Source organism: Apodemus sylvaticus, chromosome 2 (genome assembly GCF_947179515.1).
Source record: "Apodemus sylvaticus chromosome 2, mApoSyl1.1, whole genome shotgun sequence".
Classification (NCBI taxonomy): domain Eukaryota; kingdom Metazoa; phylum Chordata; class Mammalia; order Rodentia; family Muridae; genus Apodemus; species Apodemus sylvaticus.
In genome coordinates this window covers 171664356-171683169 of record NC_067473.1, presented here as the reverse complement: position 1 = coordinate 171683169, position 18814 = coordinate 171664356, and the positions used below count along the sequence as shown (strand labels likewise).

The following is an 18814-nucleotide window of genomic DNA, read 5'->3' as shown; positions in this document are numbered from 1 at the left end:
ACATTAAAACAGCAGTAACCCAATTCCCTTGCTGGAGTATTTATTTTATTCTTTTAGGTTTGGAAACTCAGCTGGGATGTGTCTTCAAGTGTATGGCCCAACCTCACAGAGTTGGTGACCACTGAATTCCTCAGAATAAGGAGTAGACAGTCCTAGACTAAGAGAGGGAGGAGGGAGGCTGGGCTAGCTTGCCTGGAAAGCCCCGGCAGAGGGCACACAGCAAGAGCCTGGGAACCTCTATGTTGAGAGGATTCATTCCAGATGTTGAGAGAGACCATGTCACAACAGGGCTCCTGCAGACTACCACGGAGAGTTATCACTTAAGCTGAGACACTCAGGCAAAAATCACTGCCCTGACACAAATCCATAATTTACTGATTATTCCCAGGTCACCAGTAATGTGCTACAGCTCCACAGTGGGTCATTATCTTGGTGACCATCCATCCATCCACCCATCCATCTGTCTAAGGGTGACACATGAGTTCCCCTTGACAGAACAATAGTTCAGAAAATAGGTTCCAGGCACAAAGCAGTTCTGGGGACATGTCCGACAACTGGCCAAGCAGCCACCCTAAACTCATCCATGTGAAATAAGTAGATTAAACACACAGCTCACAGTAGCATAAAGAGTAAGAATCTAAGCTGTGAGGCTAGATGAGACAGAACTTGAATCTTGACCATGTCATCTTACTAATTCTGTGACCAATATTATAAAATTACTTAAATTCTTGAAGCCTCGAGCTAGGGATAAAGTTCTGTGGTACAGTGCTTGCTTAGTATATGAAAGGTTATGGGTCTGATTCTTAGCTCTGCCAAAAAATAAAATTAAAAATCTCCAAACCTTTATGTATAACATAGAGTTAGCCTATATGCTATAATGTGGAAATAAAGAGGAAAAATATACTTACCGATATTGATGTGAGACTGAAATAAAAAATTTATATATTAAGGCTTCATATGGTGCCACAATAATAGCCAGATATTACTAATTTTGTTTGTTTTCTTGAACCAGGGTCTCTCTTTGATCTGGAAACTCTTACTTTCTAGACTGGGTTAACCTTGAAGTAGCAGAGACTCGCCTGCTTTTGCCTCAGTGGTGGGATTAAAGGCATGGGCCACTACGCCCAGCTTATTACTAGCTATCCCGACAGTGTACTGTAGTTAGTGATATGCTAGTGTGAGGACTATTTGTGGTTGTCAACTTGGCTATAAACTACAATCCAGAAATGGAAGGCACACCTGTGAGATTTTCTGCTTGTTTTGAAGTGGGTAAATCCACGTCTAGTCCAGATCTTTGAGGAAGGAAGATACACCTTTGATCTGGTCTTAAAACTGGAAGGCACAAAACTAAACAAAAAACAAAAAGCAAAAAACAAAACCCAAAAAACAAACAAACAAACAAAAAAAAAAACAAACTGGAAGGCACAGACCTTTAATCTAAATCTTGAGGTGGGAAAGCATACCTTTACTATGGACCATACCTCCTGCAGGAAGTCTGTGTAAAGACATAGAAGAAGGAAGCTTTTGCTCTCTGCCTGGTTGCCCTCTTCTTGCCAGCACATCCGTCCCTTCACCGGAGCACTGAGACTCCAGCATGCTCAGATCAGCGGAGGCATCCAGCCTGTGGGGCTGAGCAACTTCTAGACTCTTGGACTTTGCGTTCACAGCTAGCCATTACTGGATTAGTTGGACTGCAGCCTATAAGTCACTCCAATGAATCCCCTTCATGTGTGTGTGTGTGTGTGTGTATACCCTTACACATAAATTTATATATATGTAAAATACATACACACACACACATACACATGGGATGGGATGACTGTCTCTCTCTCTCTCCATATTAAAGAGGCTAATACTCCTGGGAAACGTACAGAGATGGTTCAATTAGTTGCCTTCTCAAGGAGAAACTAATGTACACTTCGAGATCGGGATAATGACGTTGGAGATGAGATTTGTCATCTTTAAAATCAGAGGGACTGTTAAGCATTCTCTTTTCCAAACACAAACATGAAAGGAAGACCTAATAAATGGCCAACTCACAGCTGAAGGGTACATCGAGCTCAGAATGAAGATCCGATCGCCAGTAAAGTCTGCTTTGACTTGCTACCTTGTTTGTCTGCCTATGAAACTTCTCCAGTAAAGAGCTCATGTATGTTGAAAGGTACCCAGAGGCTTATCAGGATTTGGGGTCCCTTGAGGAGTATTGCAAAATATAGGAATCAAATTAGTATAAAGGAAACTTTGCCCTATCTGGGGAAAGTAATTTTTATGCTCTATAGAAGCAGAGTTCTGCTTTCTAGATCTTGGTACCTGGTGCATCTGAGAGTGCCTGGCAGATCACCGGCTACAGTAACGACTGGCAAATCGAGTAAGAGAGAAGATTTAGTACCGGGGTTTTATCTGCACACGAATGTTCTACCCCAAGGTGAACATTCCTGAAGGAAATATACTGGTCACAGGACAATGCCTGGCGGCAAAATCGCTACTGCCTGCTGTGTCATTTCCAGTTCTGTCTGCTCTACTGGAACTGCGAGAGAGTCCCACTTTCCAAGGACGACAGTGCAACCTCTTCTCAAGATCGCTGCAGGGGCAGAAGGCTGTGATGAAGCTGTGCCTTTTACCTCCCTGCTGGAGAAGTGAGGCAGGAGTGTCTAGAGGGTCATGTGTGGCGACACTCTATAAACATGGGTGGAGGGAGGGAGGGAGGTTCCAGTGCTCTCAATGCCCCAGAAGAGAGGGATGGCCCACAGTACTGCTGGAGATCCACCCCCAACCCCTGGCATGAATCACCTTATTTACTGAGCCTGCCTCCCCCGTCCCCTTGTCCCCTACTTTCAGTAAGCATCTCCCGAGGAGGGATACACAAAGAGAGCGGGACAACCTGAGGACCACAGTCACACCAAGGGCCAGTGAGCAGAACGATTTGACATCTGAGTCACTTGGAATCATTTTATTTTTATTTTCTGGAAGGCCCGAGGTGACCCCAGTGCCCTCTAGAACCTGGACATGTGCCCTCCAGACAACATTCATGCCGGAGGAGCCAGCGTTTTCTTGGCTACCAGTGATAAGGAGACTGCTTTTCTCTGGAGGCTCCAGCTGCCCTTTACCCCCTGTGCTGGGTACCACTAGTGAAGGAGCTGCCAGAGGACCGCGGCAGGGGGTCAATGCTTTGGAGACTAACACTGGCAGGCAACTTCTCTTGCCAGGCAGGCCTAAGCCTGAGTTCACGCCTCCTCAGAACCCATGGTGGAAGGCGAGAACTAAGTCCCAAACAATACCCTCCAATCTCCATACAGGCAACTTGGCACACACCCAAACACAACCCTCCCCCTTTACACACACAAATAAAAAACTTCTTAAGGCAATGAGTCTGAACACATAACTAGATAAAAAGAAAATATGAAGCCGGACAAAGTATGAACTTAGAGATAAAAACTTCAAGGAAAATAAAACTCATAGATTATATTAACTCTGTCACATGTGAGGTATTTCTAGAGTTTCTCCCTGCCGTGTCCTAATCAGATGCAATACAAGTGAAAATATTGAGAAATAAGGGACAAGACTCTCAAACATTCCAAAGCTATTCTGGGGTGAGGGTCAAAGACTCTAGGTCAGCCAGCCAAGTCCCATGAACTCCGGCTCAGACCCAGAGCCTCTCCCTGGGATCTTCATGGCCAGCGCTCTGTCTGTCTGTCTGTCTGTCTGACCTTCCCCCTCCCAACCTCCATCTCCTGACGGTCAACACTCACGCAGGTGCGCTGGCAGGTGGATTGAGTCTTCCTCCATCCTGAGCGCCCGAGGCACTGGAACATGAAGTGGAGTGGAGGAACCGTAGCTGGCCACTGGACTCTCCGGAGGTGTATATGAAATTCGTTCCTGCTGTTAGGGAAAAGGAGAGGGAGAAAAGAAAATGAAATGTTGCCATGGAGGTGTGACAGGCTTAGCAAAAGGCAGGAGGAGCAGGCGCTGGGGACATCGGCCTGCCCAGAGATCCCCTTTGCAGGTGTGCCTAACCTTCTGATGCCACAACATGGTCCTGGCATCTACAACTGTGTTGAGTCACACACATGGTTATCCTGGAACACAGGCAACCCACTGGCATCAGAGTAGCCGTATCCTCAAGTAATACCATCTTTTAAGTTCTATTTAGATTTTCAAACAAGTAAACGAAGAACACTAGAAAGGTTAAAAACAGGGTGTTTGGATTCAGGCCAGCGGGTGTCCCAGAATGAGGAAGATTAAGGTGAGCAAATGAAAACAAGGCACCCTAAGAGGAGTGCGCCAAAGAAACTCCCCAAAATTATTTTTCCAAGTCACATAATGAATGTCGCCAACGCACTCAAACCATGCGTTCTCTTCTCCGGCAAGGTCCCCAGCTTCTAATCCGAGTAGGATCCTTTACCTGAATCCAGCAATAGTGAGCTATACCAGTAAGTAGGAAAGCGATGATTTCTAAGTCCAAAGATTAAGACCTAGATTTTTCTGTCTTCTATTCTGAGAAATGGTCTCCTTTAGCCCAGGCTGAGCTCCAACTCACTATGTAGCCGAGGATGGCCTTGAACCCTTAATCCTCCTTGCTTCTACCTTCTGAGTGCTGAGATTACAGATAGGTGTGAACACGTCTGGTTATTCTGTGCTGGGGACTGACTCCAAAGATCCAGACAAGCTTAGCAAGCACTCCTCCAGCACGGCAGAGAAGGATAGCCCCAGGTGACGTATTCTTTCACCATCTCGCTATACCAAAACCACAACCCCTAATATTCAATTTTTAAATGTCCTTCCTTCCGAATCTACATGAACAACCATCCCTTTGCCCCCATTTTCTTTCTCTTTGATGTATTCTAGGGGTCTACTAAAAACTATTTGTTCATAACTAAAGATACTTATCAATTGTCAAGGAGATGAATAGGGCTACAACAGGTCCACCAATTCAACTTCAAACAAGCAGTATATACTAGAACAACTGAAGCAAACAGTGATTTGCTTGTCTGTTACTCCAGTCTCCTACCCTAGATGTTTCTACTTTGCACTGTGGGAGACCTACCATCAGCTGAGCAACCAGAGTCTGGCTGGGAATCACCTCCACAATGCACATAGTCCCAACTCTACATTATCCCTGTGCTGTACCTTTATTGCACTGTGGCTGCAGCCAGCCGGAGTGACTGTGGTACCTGGACTCTCATGCCGGATGATGGCTCCAGACTGGGAAGCTATAAGGTGAGGAGGTCAGGAGGCCCTTTGTGAAAGGGTCTGTGAAGACACCCATCCACAACAGAGGAGTTGCTGCATTGACCACATGGGAGAAAAGCTAGATGTGTTTCTCAGGCCTTGATCAAGCTGTGGGCAGCAATGATTACCTATTGGACCTTGGGCTCGGCATCTAGCAGAAACTCCAGGAGACTGCTACCCAGCATGTGGGCTCTTTTCTGAGTACAGAACATGAAACTGGGAGCTCACACATTACCCTTAATGTGCTCTGTCTCTGATTCCTACCGTGACATACTATGAGCATGCACTTAATATCTCTACTGGCCCATTAGCAGCTAGCAGGCACTAGGAAAATCAGACACAGCTATCTCAGATAGAGACACCTAGACAGGGGGCTTAAAGGAGACTCACATCCAACATTCCAAACCAAGCAGTTTCTTTATCCTCAGCACTGCTACTCCTTTGGCTTGACTCTATCAAAAGAAAAGGTGTCCAGCGTAGTAACTGTTGGCTGATTCACCTCTAAAGAAAACTGTCAGCCAGTTGAAATCCAAAGGAGCTTTATTTTAATACTGGGAACACTGAGGATTTTTCCCCAAAGGATTATAAACATGTCTCTAATTAAATTAAATTGTATACACAGCAATACTAAAGCATTCAGGTATTATAAAGAATAAACTATGGATTGAAGTCAATGCCGCGATTAAACATGCTGTTGAGGCGAGCATGTTATTGTTAGATGCAGGGCAGGGAGGGGATACTGCTCTCAAATGTGCAGACACAACCCACCACACTGAGCTACTGGACCAAGGGGAAGTGTTGTATTTTCTGAGGTCAACTGTAATATCCACGAGGAGGGGAGAAGGTACGATAGGCTTCAGTAAGGGAGAAGAAAGCTGAGAACAGCTGAAGGCAAGGGATGAAGTGTACACTTCATTAACCATTGTATAACCCTTTTAAATGTAGGTTCCTGTAAGAACAACTTACGCATTTGAAATGATTTTATTTACATCTCCTCCCTTCAACGCTGCCTACGGCATGAAGGGCTAACGAAGGGTACCAATATGATTGTGCTTATTTTTAACCTGTGAACTTGAAACTCCCATGTAAACTCGGTTCACTCATTCATCCTGTACAGGAAAACGATGCTTTTACCTCCACTCCTTCCCAGGCCCATTCTAGAAAGGTCAAAAGCTCAGAACTATTAATACCACGAGGTCTCCCTCTTCTTATCTCCCTCTCTAATTATTCAACAGAGAGCTTCTGTAAATTATGGGACCACTCTGGTCCATTCGCACACTTATTCTCACACTCTGACCTAAAAAGGATGATGGGTTGGGTTGGGGCCTACTGTCAATCAAATACCTCCTAGAAATATAGGCAAAGCACGTTCTGGATCAAGGGAGGAAGAAATAAAGCCAGTGTTCTCGTGGAAAGACGGTTAGTGCATAATTTCAAAAAAAAAAAAAAAGTTAGATGTCCCTGATTGAGGAATTCTTTCTAGATACTGCTTCAAAAGCACTGTAAATGCAATTTGGTTTCTGAAACCTATGTGGAAAGTCCTGAGAGTGAGTGCTTCCTGGGGTTATGGTAAGAATGACATTGTAGGCACCTCTCATCTGCCGCATGCTCGCATCCCAGCACCACAGTGAACACTGCAGCCCAAAGAAGACATAAAAGCAGCCGAGAAAGATCAGGCTGCCAGATCTCAAAAAGCCTGAGGGGAAGCTAATGCTTGTCCTGTAACCAACCTTACTTAACAGATTGCACAGAAGGAATCCCTCCTCCAGCGAGCTATACTCTGACTACTAAACAAGCAGGCATACTCAACGCGATGGTTAATCTCAAATGCCAACTCAATGAGATCTAGAACCAACTGGGAGATGAGCCTGCAGACATGTCTGTGACGAGGCTAGCTGAGGTGGGAGGGCTAGCCCACTGTGGGTGACACCATCCCCTTGGTTCCAATCTTGGATTATACAAAGAGGAGATAGTATGCTAAGCACAAGGATGTGCTGTTTCTGCACTGTGGTTGTGACAGAAGCAGCTGTCTAAACCTCCTGCTACCATTCTCTCCCTGCCATGTTGGACTATCCCACAGAACTGTGAACCAAAATAACCCTTTGTTAAGCTGCTTTTCGTCAGGATGTTTTATCAGAGCAGCAGGGAAAGGAAAGCAAACACCTACTTAAATATTCTATTCTGGCTGCAAGATGATTCAAGATTGGTGGTGCTGGCTTTCAGTAAATATGTGTTTGATAAGCAGGCTTTTACTAAACCACATCGATACATTAGGTTTAAAAAAAAAAAACCAAACAAAAGCTCATGACCCTGTAGGAGGACCAGCAGTCTCAATTAATCTGGACCCACGAGATCCCTCAAACACTGGACCAGCAAAGCAGCAGCATACACCAGCTGACATGAGGCCCCCAACACACATAAAGTAGAGGACTGCCAGGTCTGTGTTCATTCAGAGATGACACACCTAACCCTCAAGAGACTGGAGGCCTGGGGAGTTTAGAGATCAGGGGGCATGGGAGGTGGACATCCATGTGGAAACAGGGGAGTGGGGAGGAGGTATGGGATGTGGATCAGTCAGAGGGTGGATGGGGGTGGGAGGGTGAGGGTGGAATATAATATGGAGTGTAAAACAATAAATTAATAAACAAAAAACATAAATAAAAATCTACCTACACAAACAAAAACAAAACAGATAAATAAGAATCTACCTGCTCCATTTTCTAGGTTTCTGGCATTACAGATGCAAAGAAAAACCCAAACTAACATACTCCCAAACATCTATTTCTTCACTTGTCTAAAAAAAAAATGTACATTCACTATTTTGTCCAACCCAAGATCCAGTGAGATAAACTTAAAGAACTTGGGAAAGCATGCATATGCAACCACGGTATTTTTGGAGTGTCCCTAGAAAGAAACAATATGTCCCTAGAAAGAAAGCCTGGGCTGAGGAAGATCACCACAGGTATCCAGACACACAGGAATAGTAAATCAGAACAGCAAACGCAGAAGTAGAGTCATGGTGATTTCTTCTCCTCCCAGAAAGGGTATGGGAGACTTCAGAAACCATGAGCTCAGATGATTCTTGGTATCCAGGCTCTTCCCAAGAGAAACCTCTATCTGGATAGTCATTCTAAAACCCAAATGGTATCTGGTTTTTAAAACTCACTGGCCCGAGATACATGAGTATCTCGGAGAAGACAGATGGGGCATTCCCTGCGGAGACTAACATAGGTGGGAGCACATTCTTGGTTTCTGCAGCTTCCTCCCCAAGTTACTCTGATGGCCCAGGCAGCCCTCTCAAGGGACAAGCAACACACACACTCAGCTGGTAGGACTCTTCTGGGGAGCCGGCTCTCCTGTTTTCTCTGGAAGTCTTTGATGATGGATAAAGCAGGTGGTTCAGAATCAGAAGACAATGCATTGCATCTGTCCAATTAGATCATATCACCTTAAATCTTCCTTTACCCACACCTATTATCTTATGTGCAGTGGTGTTAAAAAGGAACCGAGAAAGGTATATTAAGAATAAGCCCTGCAATCAAGACTTGCACTAAAGTATCACTGAGATGATTCCCTCCCTATCACTTTCACAGTGTTCTAATGTTCGTTGAGTCTAGGCCTGTCATTCTGAATTAAACAACTCTAAGTCCTTGTATTTCTAGAATGGCTTTGACATTTAAATTCCATGGTAGGGATGTGCATCTCAGTGGGAGAATTTACCTAACATATACAGGTCCTGAGTTCTAGTCCCAACACTGTAACCAACCAACCAACCAACAACAACAAAACAACAAAAACAATGCCATATATTCTACCCATAAAAACATATGAACTCTTATACATTTCAGAATACAAATATAGCTGGAAAATACAGTTACTTCAAAAATCAAAAAAAACATTAAGGGGGGTTGTGTGCTTCTTGTGGAGTTGTTCTCACCTCTTAAGAACACTGCCAGGAAGGCATCCTTATCGCCAGCCCACAGCAGGGAACCTGGTCTGAAGATGGTAAGGCTTAATTAAGCAACCTGTTCAGTCGCCAACCTAGGAGACAGCAGAGTTGGCAATGTGGGTGCAGGCTGGTCTAACTCCACTCCACCGATGAAGAGGGACATCGATTACACTGCATTCAAGTACCACTGGCCAATCACCAATGGCTCTGTAGCATATGCGGAGTCCTAAGAGGTAAGTTGCCACTGTATGAAGTACAGTGCCCTTGGAAAGGCTCCTCGATTTGCACCCGTCCTCAGCTCTCCGGGAACACCAGTGGCTCATCGACAGAACTGTCAAAGCCAGGGACCCACTTTCCTAAGCCTGCGATGTATCTCATGAGCAGAAAGTAAATGGATTTAACTAGAAGAAAGAAAGTATATAATGTCTGAGACGTTTGTCCCCATATGGCCCCTTTACAGGGGCAATCATTAGAATTCATACAGGGGTGTGTGTTTACTTTGCAACAATCAGCAGGACCAGCGAAGCATCTACAGATTGTCTGTGTGGTTAATTGCTTTACATTGTACAGAAATCTCATCTTGGTTACTGTTGGGTAAAAATATCTTATTCTTTATCCCTAATGTTTTCCTTAACAAGAAACCATTTCTCTTACTCAATCCTTTCCAACTCTTCAAGAACACCAAATCTAAATATGGAGACTAGAATTTAAAAGTGAGGAGCAGGAAAGGACCCTGTCGACACTCACTTAATACGACAGGAAAAAATCGCAAGTCCTAAGGAAGCAAGTATGCCTTCAGAAATCACAGTGGACAGAGTCTACTAAAGGCTCCTTCAAGGGCCGGGGACAGACACTACTAAATGAGGAGAGGTAAAGTCAGCAAGAACCGATGTGGTCAGTGGCCTTCTGCCCCTTTAAGTCTCACAGGATTCTCCAAGAGGTCTTCACGTATGGGAGGAGTGAGCACAAGAGTGAAACATTCCCTGTGTATTTGTCAGCATTCCACCTCTGCAACAAGTACTTAGGGCAAGGAAAGGTTTGTTGTCCCGGCTCTCAGTTTTAAGAGTTCAGCATGTGACCAACTGGCCTTGTGGCTATGGGCCTATTGGCAGGAGAATGTAAATCACTTTACTGAAGACAGGGAAGCGAACAGAGAAAGGGAGGCACCAGTCTACACTACTATCCCTTTCAAGGGCGTGTCCTCCATGGTCTGACCATATCTCACTAGTTCCAATTGCCCTCCCTCTCGCCCTCCCTCCCTCTCCCCCTCACGCCCCCTTCCCCCCCCCTCTCTCTCTCGTCCCCAACCACTGTCTTATAGAAAAAAGACTCATTGATTTTTATTTTATAACAGTGTTCTGCTTCACGTGCATTCCTGGTGCCCACAGAGGCCAGCGAAGGGCATTACATCCCATGGAACTGGAGTCATGGATGGTTCCAAGTCACAATGTGGGTGCTGAGAATCACACCCAGGTCTTGTAGAAGAGCAGCCAATGCTCATAACCACTGAGGCAACACTCTATTACGGCCTCATCTCTTAAAAGGGTACTTTACCTCTTAATAGTGCTACTCTGGGGGTCAAGCCTTTGAAGGATACTTATTCAAACTGAACCAACAGCAACTGTATACTTAGGAGGCAGAGCCTGTAACACAGACCTGAGCACTACCAGGGAGAAGCCCTGCCGACAGCTCCAGCATCTATGTGTGTGGGCTTATTCCCTAGAGAGCCGACAGAGACTGAGACTGGGGTGGGGGTGGGGTGGGGTTCTAAAAGAGGCTTCTATACTGGGGGGAGGGGGGTCACACAAATGCTTCATAATTCCAAGATGCTGTTTTGATACAATCTGATACTTTCTGGCAAATCAAAGCTTGTAAGGGAACAGGGAACATTGTATTTACTTATCTATCAATCAGACCCTAAAGTTGTAAAAGCAAGTGCATCTAGGACTAGGGTACCAAAGTTAAAACAAACAAACAAACAAACAAACAGAAAACAGAAAAACAAAAGCAAACAACAAAAACCCCACATCCATTTCTTTATTGTTCTGATTTTAAAATATTTTGATTAAGATCCTTTCCACTCCTGAGAGTGGCTTAGCAGGAACTTCTTTTTTAACTTTTCTGGATTTCTTAGGTATTTCTGACAGGAAGAGAAAGGAGCAACTAAGGACGGTGGAGCCGGCCCAGCTCTTCCGAAGCAAGGATGGTTTAGCTCATTTGGCTGGGACCCAGCATCACACACACACAAGCAAGGTTACAATGTTCAGACCTGGACAGGAAAATTAACTTCACACCTTTCCCAGCCCTAGTCCCAGTTACAATACCACAAGAGCTCGGCGCTGAGAACAGATGAGCTTGGCAGAACGCGCCATGGCTCCCAGAAAAAAAGTGTATGAGCTCTCAGAGTATGTATGAGCTGTCAGAGTGGGCCAGGTAGCGTTGTTCACCGCGGGAAAGGTGAGTGTTCTCACTGACACAGACCCCCCATGGGCTACCTGGGGGGTGGATTGTTTCAATGTCTGAGCTACCCAGAAATGTCCCTGAGCTCCGGATGCACCATTTGAAAGAGGGTCACTACAGTCTTTCTTCCCGGCTATTTCCAGATGCAGAACAAACAGGTACTTAAGTTAGCAGCAGCCTGTACCCTGGGCGCAAAGCTGTAGCCAAGTTCAGCTACCTTATTAGCTGCGTTCTCCTCCATTAATGCTATTCCCTTTAATGGGTTGGCTATTACAATTAGCCAATCTGCGCAGTCCCTGCCTGGGGCTAACAAGTAATGAACTGAGAGACTTGCTATTTACTTGTATCGGGGGCACCATTAGAGAGGCTTCTCAATTTCGCCCCACAAATGAGAAAAGACCTTCAGGCGTGTGCCACTGTCACACCATAGGCCCTGTGCATCATTCACTGGGGCCCTGGTGTGGGAGCTGTCCTGGGACTCATGGGACTGAAAACCCAAGGGAAAGTCCAAGGTCAGACTGTTGCAGACACCAGTTCAGTAACTCTGAATGCCACTACCTGCTTTGTGTGGCTTCCTAAATTCTCTCCTCCTCCCCTTCCTCCTCCTCCTCCTCTTCCTCCTCCCATCCCTTTTTGCTGTTACACAGTATCATTCACAGCCCCATTCTTTCTCCTTTCTCTAAGGCCTATATCTTGTCAGTCAGACTCACAATGCCAGCAAATCAGCAAAGGCTGGAGGAGGGGGTGGGGTGGGGTGGGCAGCAGCTTAGACCTCTTTAGAACCCAAAGGGCGTTCAGTCCCGTAATGCCTCCTTAAAACACATCCATAGCGTAAGTGGGCCATTTGCACCTAGTAAGAAAGTTTTTGAAATCAGACAGCAGATCTCGGACAGGTTTATATTCCACTCCCCAGGTCTGTTATACAAGGGATGGCCTGTATTTTATAGTGTTGTGCTGCTGTCCCAGGCTAGGCGAACCCATGGAAGCTGGGGTCCAGCTAACTGATCCCCTAACCCCAGAAGGCCACAAGTACTATCAAGGTCAAACTGAAGAACTGTCTTGTTCTGTTCCTATCAGGTGATTCCACTGCCTCTGCTCTGGCTGAGAAAGAAAACTAAATAGAAACAAAGAAACAGACAAATATCAATAACAAAACGCTGTAACTGTATCTAGAGAAATAAGAACAAATTAAATCAGAAAAAATTTACATCTCTAGAAAATGTTTACTACCAAAATAATTTGCAATCCAACTGATTAACAACGTGTTTAAAAGCAATAAAGAAAAATCTAGTCCACAGCCCAGTGTTCCTGAGACACCATGCTTCTCAAAAGAAATGATACGAGCCTCATACAGTATTTTGGGGCTTCCTGAATCAAAAGCTCTCGGTACACACACGTCTGGTTACAGAGTCAGAAAAGTCTCATGTACTGCTGACTTTAAGAATTAAACCTGTCCTGGTATTGCAAATAGGAAATTATTGGTATTTCACATGAAAGTACTGATGGAGGAGGCACAATTCTGCCCCCCACTCAAGAAAACAAAGCAAAACAAAATAAGTACTCTAGGACAGGGTTTTCAACCTGTGGGTTGCAACCCCTTTGGCAAACCTCTATCTCCAAAATATTTACAATTCCTAACAGCAGCAGAATTAGAGTTATAAAGTAGCAATGGAAATAATTTTATGGTTTGGGGTCACCACAACATGAGGAACTGTATTAAAGGGTCTCAGTACTAGGAAGGTTGAGAAGCACTGCTCTAGGATACCTCTCTCTCTTTCTCTCTCTCTCTCTCTCTCTCTCTCTCTCTCTCTCACACACACACACACACACACACACACACACACACACACGGTAACACAAACCACCTTACAACCAATCACAAATGTTGCATTCCTGTGTTTCCACTTTCAGAAAACATTCTTTATGTATATTTGTCAAAAACAAAATTTACAGAGTGACTTATTTATTGAGGTCTTGCTGATAAGTGATTATTACTACGGAGACATTGGCATTTCTACCATTCTGAACAATAAGCAATTAAATTGAAAATTAAATGTAAAAATACATGATAACACTAGTTAGCAGAATATTTAGCAGCTTAAAATAACAAGGAAATAACTATACTTGTAAGTTTTTTCTAAAGACTAACAAATCATATATTTTATATGGGATTTCATGCCTTCATTAGAAATGTTAGTACGCAATGGTACATGAAAAATATGCTTGAATTCATATGTTCCTTGGGGATTCAGGATCAGTTAACAATTTAGGAAATAACACTTTTTTTTTAATCAGATAATCTGAATCTTGGCTACAGGTCAGAATTTCCCAGATGAACTTAAAAAACAAACAAACAAACAAACGAACAACAGAACAACCCAGTATTGGAGCAAATCAGAATCTGTGGGGATATGAGCCAGACATTAATATTAGCCCTCCCAGGTGATTCTGATATGCTAGGGTTATGGCTGAGAATGGCCACCTGAGACCGAGACATAAAGAAGTAAAATTAATGAAGACACAGGGTAAACAATTCTGCTTCATAACAGATTTTAGAAGCCACATCAGTCTGTGTGCCAATTTTCCTCCCTCCCTCAATTACCACCATCCTACCTTTCCCCATAACTCAGGTGACCAGTGGTAATACAGAGCGCCTGAGTGACATCACATAATCTACACGTGAAAACCTGTTCCACCCAGGTTTGCTCAAGGATGTTCCTCATCGTTCCTCACTGGCCCTCATTTCCCCAGAGGCCACCCAAGGAACATGCTCAGCCTCGGGTTCTAAAGTTTGTCCCGGAACCCTTGTTCTCTGCCCATTGGGTACATGAGGCAGGAGAATGGCAGGGTTAACAGAAACTGGTGGAGATAGAGCTTATACCCCTTTCTTCTCTTCCACTGACTCAAACCTCAGAAGCCTTCTCCCGGGGCAGCTCTCCACCTGTGGGTTGAGAGCCCCCTGGGGATTTGAACAAACCTTTTCCAGGGATCGCCTGAGACCATCAGAGAACATAGATATTTACATTACACTTCGTAACAGTAGCAAAATTACAGTTGTGAAGTATCAACCAATGAGGAGCTGTATTAAATATGGCTGGAGGTCACCACAACATGAAGATGTCACTCATGTTGGGGTATGTTTATCACCTTTGAGTCACCCACATTTCTATAAGTCACCTCCCATTCATCTGTAAGGAACACTGGTAAACCCAAGGTTGGCCAGGTTACACTTCAGTGAAATTATTTCCTTGGTGAGTCAGCTGCTGGGACTCTATCTAGGGTGACTCTGAGGTACATTTCCAACCAAAGCAACCTTGCGACTGGTGACGAGTTCTATAATCCTGTGCACTGAAGCATCAGCTGATGATAATGAATCAGGGGAAACCCCCTAACTCCAGGTAGCTGACTTTGGTTTTGTTTTATTTTTTTAATTTTTATTTTAAATTGTGTGTGTGTGTGTGTGTGTGTGTTTCTGTGTATATGTGCCTTTCTCTCTGTGTGTTGGGGTTGGGAGTATATGTATATGTGAGTGCAAGTATCTGTGGAGGTCAGAAAAAGACACTGAAAAAGTCTAGAGTATGAGTTGTATGTGCCTTAGAACGATTTGCTGGAAGCCCTGGGAGCTGAATCTAGGTCCTCTTAAAGACCACTGAAGCATCTCCAGCCACACAACTGATTTCCTAATGATACCCTGGAACCCAGGGGCTAAAATCCGCCCCTGACCAATGATGCACTTAACTGGCATGTGCAAATCCCTGGGTTCAATCCCCACCACAAAATGCAACTCAATAAAAGCATTAAACCTGGTATCCTTGAACCTGGTAGGGTCTGTCACCAAAACGGAACCCTTTCTGTCACTTCCATCACAGGCCACCATGTCTTCCTAACACCTCAGGAGTTATGTCACAGAACCATCTGACATGAGTTCTGATGCTGAAATATCAATCAAAGATCCCCCGTGAATGACCCACCCAACTGTTCTGGATAAAGCTACCATCCTAACTCCCATGTCTGGAGTACACACCTACCTACAACTGTTTTAAGCTCTTGGTAAATACAAGTCTGTACGAAGTAGCCCTACAGGGCAAGAGTAGTTTACTCAAGAATTTCTGACTTATTTGCTCATTGTTAAAGTGAAAACTCTATCAAGGAAAAAGCCACCGAATACTCAAGTTTTTCCTAGAAGTTATACTTTTCAACAGCATCTAAACATCTTGGTATTAGGAGCATTTTCTCTTTTTGTTTCAAGCAATATGCTGTTTTAGAAAGTAGCAGGACTGTGGCAGGAACCTAGCTCACACATCTGCACTTTATACTCAGGAGTTACAGCTAGAGATAAGTTAATATTCTCTGTGTATTTTCAGAAAGCAGCCTGTAAGCCAACCTGACTACAGAGCACCCAGTCAAGCGTTGCTGCCATTGCCAACTACAGAAGAGGAAGAGTCTGAAACATTTGATTTAAAAAAACAAAACAAAAACAAACAAACAAACAAACACCAAAGGAAGGACTCTTAGGGTTGAAATGGGTTGAAAGGGCTTATATTTCCTTCTAAGCAATGGAATTCCCCTCTGGTAAGATTATATTCTTAATATTAGCAAGCCAAATCCACGGTGACAGTCACCAAGATTCGGGCAGGAGAAACGCCAAAACAAATACGAATGACAGAGGTGCTGACGCTGTTGCTTCTTTGTCCTGGGCAGAACCAGTGGTTTGTGAGTGGGTAAAAGTGAACTTGAAAATCATTCTGTTTACACACAGGCAAAGCTACTGTCTCAATGAACTTGCTCGTATTAAAACCTATTTCCCAACCCTCAATCGCCACAAACCTATCTACATGAAAGGTACCCTAGCAGAATGGGGGAAATGAGCTTCTAGTGTTTGAAGTCTAACAAACTTCCCTAGAAAGTTCTACTGCTCCTTGACAGATTCCACATAGGATCTGTATATATGATGTAGTGATATAGATAGCTATTATTATAATCTAGATATTATATATATCACTAGCTTAATGCAATCAAAAGATTCTTTCAACATATAATCAATACATAAAATTCTTAAATATATTACTATATCTTACCTTTTTTTTAAAAAAAACTAACTCATTAAAATTTGGTGTCTAGTTTATAATATAACATCACCAACAGGACACTAAATTCCCACTGGAAATATTTTATCCATATTTAGAGATCATAAAATGTATAGTTGGAGAACATAGGTAATGGCACATTCATATAATCCCAGTATTTCAGAAGCTAATGCAGAAAGAACACTGAGAGCTCAGGGCTCAGGGTCTGACCGTGCTACAGTTTCAGACCATCCTGGACTACAGAGGGGGGTATGGCACGGAGGGAGAGAGGGAAGAAGGAAGGAAGGGAGGTAGAGGGAGGGAGGGAAGAGATCGAGATCTTGTCTTGACAAACAAAATAAGACTTCCCAGCTGGGATGGTGAGCTTATATATCCAAGCAGCGACAATATTCTTGAAACAACTTCTAACACCTGAATCAAGAGTTTTCAAATTGCATTTATTTTAAACAAAATATTCAGTTTCATAACAGTATGAACCACTTCCAGTGACAAAGGCCACCATATTGTATACTGATAGCTGTATTCAGGGGCTGTGCCCTGCCAAGAGCAGACTGGGTGGGAGAATGGGGGGACCAAGCAGCAGCGTCAGACACATTGTTTCATAAGCAGTAGACACTGCACATGCTCCCTCTTCCTTTCTCCAACGCTCCTTACAGTCCTGCACACTAGAAACCATTCCCAGAGAAGGATGACGCAATGGGAATGCTTCTGCCCTCTAGATTCGGAGACCACAAGCTCCTCCTACCCGCAACCCACCTCTAAGCTACCTAGCAAGATCCCTAGGAGCTGAGACCCTAGGAGCAGGATGCCACTCTGCAGAACTTCAGTTCTTCTCCCCAACACAAATTACTCTTGTGTCCTGCGGTCCTTCCTCCTGCGGTTCATCCTCAAACTTGCCCAGGACATTCCCATTACATCCCTAAGTGGTCGTGCTTGGAACACCCTGTGCAATGAACTTTGTGGTCCCCGACCTAAAATTTGAACCATAAAACAGGCTTAACCTTCTCTGAGTGATAACCCTCAGAGCTCGGAGGAAAGGTGAGAGGCTAACTAGGAGAGAAGAGAGCAAAAGTGCAAGCTCTGTGCAGAGTTAAAACACTCCATTCTATCTTTCCTAAGAGCAGTGTGAGGCTGGCAGGCCATCTTTCCTGCCTAGCTCCCATGGCTGTGACAGAAGATCCATCTGAGGACCTTTCTTAAAGGGAAAATGACTAAACTCCTGGATGAGCCAGGCTCTCAACTGTTTACTGAAACCAACCTTACCGCTTAAAAACATTTCTATTAAGTTGGATCTATTTATCTACCTATTGCGTGAGTGTGGCAGTCCAACTGAAAGCCCACAGGAGTCAGTTCTCTCCGTCTACCAGGCAGGTCCCAAGGATTGAACTCGGGTCCTCAGGTTTGGCTGCTTTACCCAGTAGCTGTCATTGCCCCAAACCTGAAATCTTAGTGTGCCTTGCGGTTCTTTTCCATTTTCCGACTCTCCCTCTCCTCTTCCACGCTCTCTGAGACTGAGTCTTAGCCTTGAATTCATGTTCTTCTCAACTCCACTTCCCGAGACCTGGCACGCTACCTACCATCCTAGCCTCGCAGCTGACCCTGCCAATTCTAGCCTTCCTCTGCCCCCAGTGCTAAAAACAACAGAAATAGAACCCGAGCAAACACACTCGTTATTTCCTCCACGTTGACTCTTCCCAGTGAAACTACAGGCACCGGAGTCTCGGCTTCTTGGCTCATTGTGAAACTCAAACAACTGTGCTGACAGCTGATGGGAAGTTTGAGTAAATCAGGTTAAAACAGTGAAAAAGTCCATGCCAGCCCTGACAGGTCATTCTTAGGCAATAGTTTCCATTCCTTTCAGACTCGGGTTCAAAGACAAAAGCTGTTCCCTTTGTCCCTTCTTTTGTTAAATGCTTAGGAAAAAAATGAAAACGGACTGTAGTACAGTGTTTTGTATCCACTAGTTAGCGAGACAGAAACGGGTACTGTTTTGTTTTCTTTTTTTCTTTTGGAAAAAGAGTCAATCAATTAATCAGTCAATGAGTCAAATTTCAGAGACTGGTCTTGAGTGTCAAATCTAGATTACAGA

At 44.2% G+C, this 18814-nt stretch overlaps 1 protein-coding gene across 1 annotated transcript in view; it reads right to left on the bottom strand.

The window, feature by feature from the left end:
* Positions 1 to 18814, bottom strand: part of Etv6 (ETS variant transcription factor 6) — a 237125-nt gene that overhangs the window by 133402 nt on the left and 84909 nt on the right. Inside the window, exon 3 of the mRNA XM_052175098.1 lies at positions 3750 to 3879. Coding sequence (XP_052031058.1) covers positions 3750 to 3879 — 130 coding nt within the window. The remainder of the gene's footprint in view (positions 1 to 3749; positions 3880 to 18814) is intronic.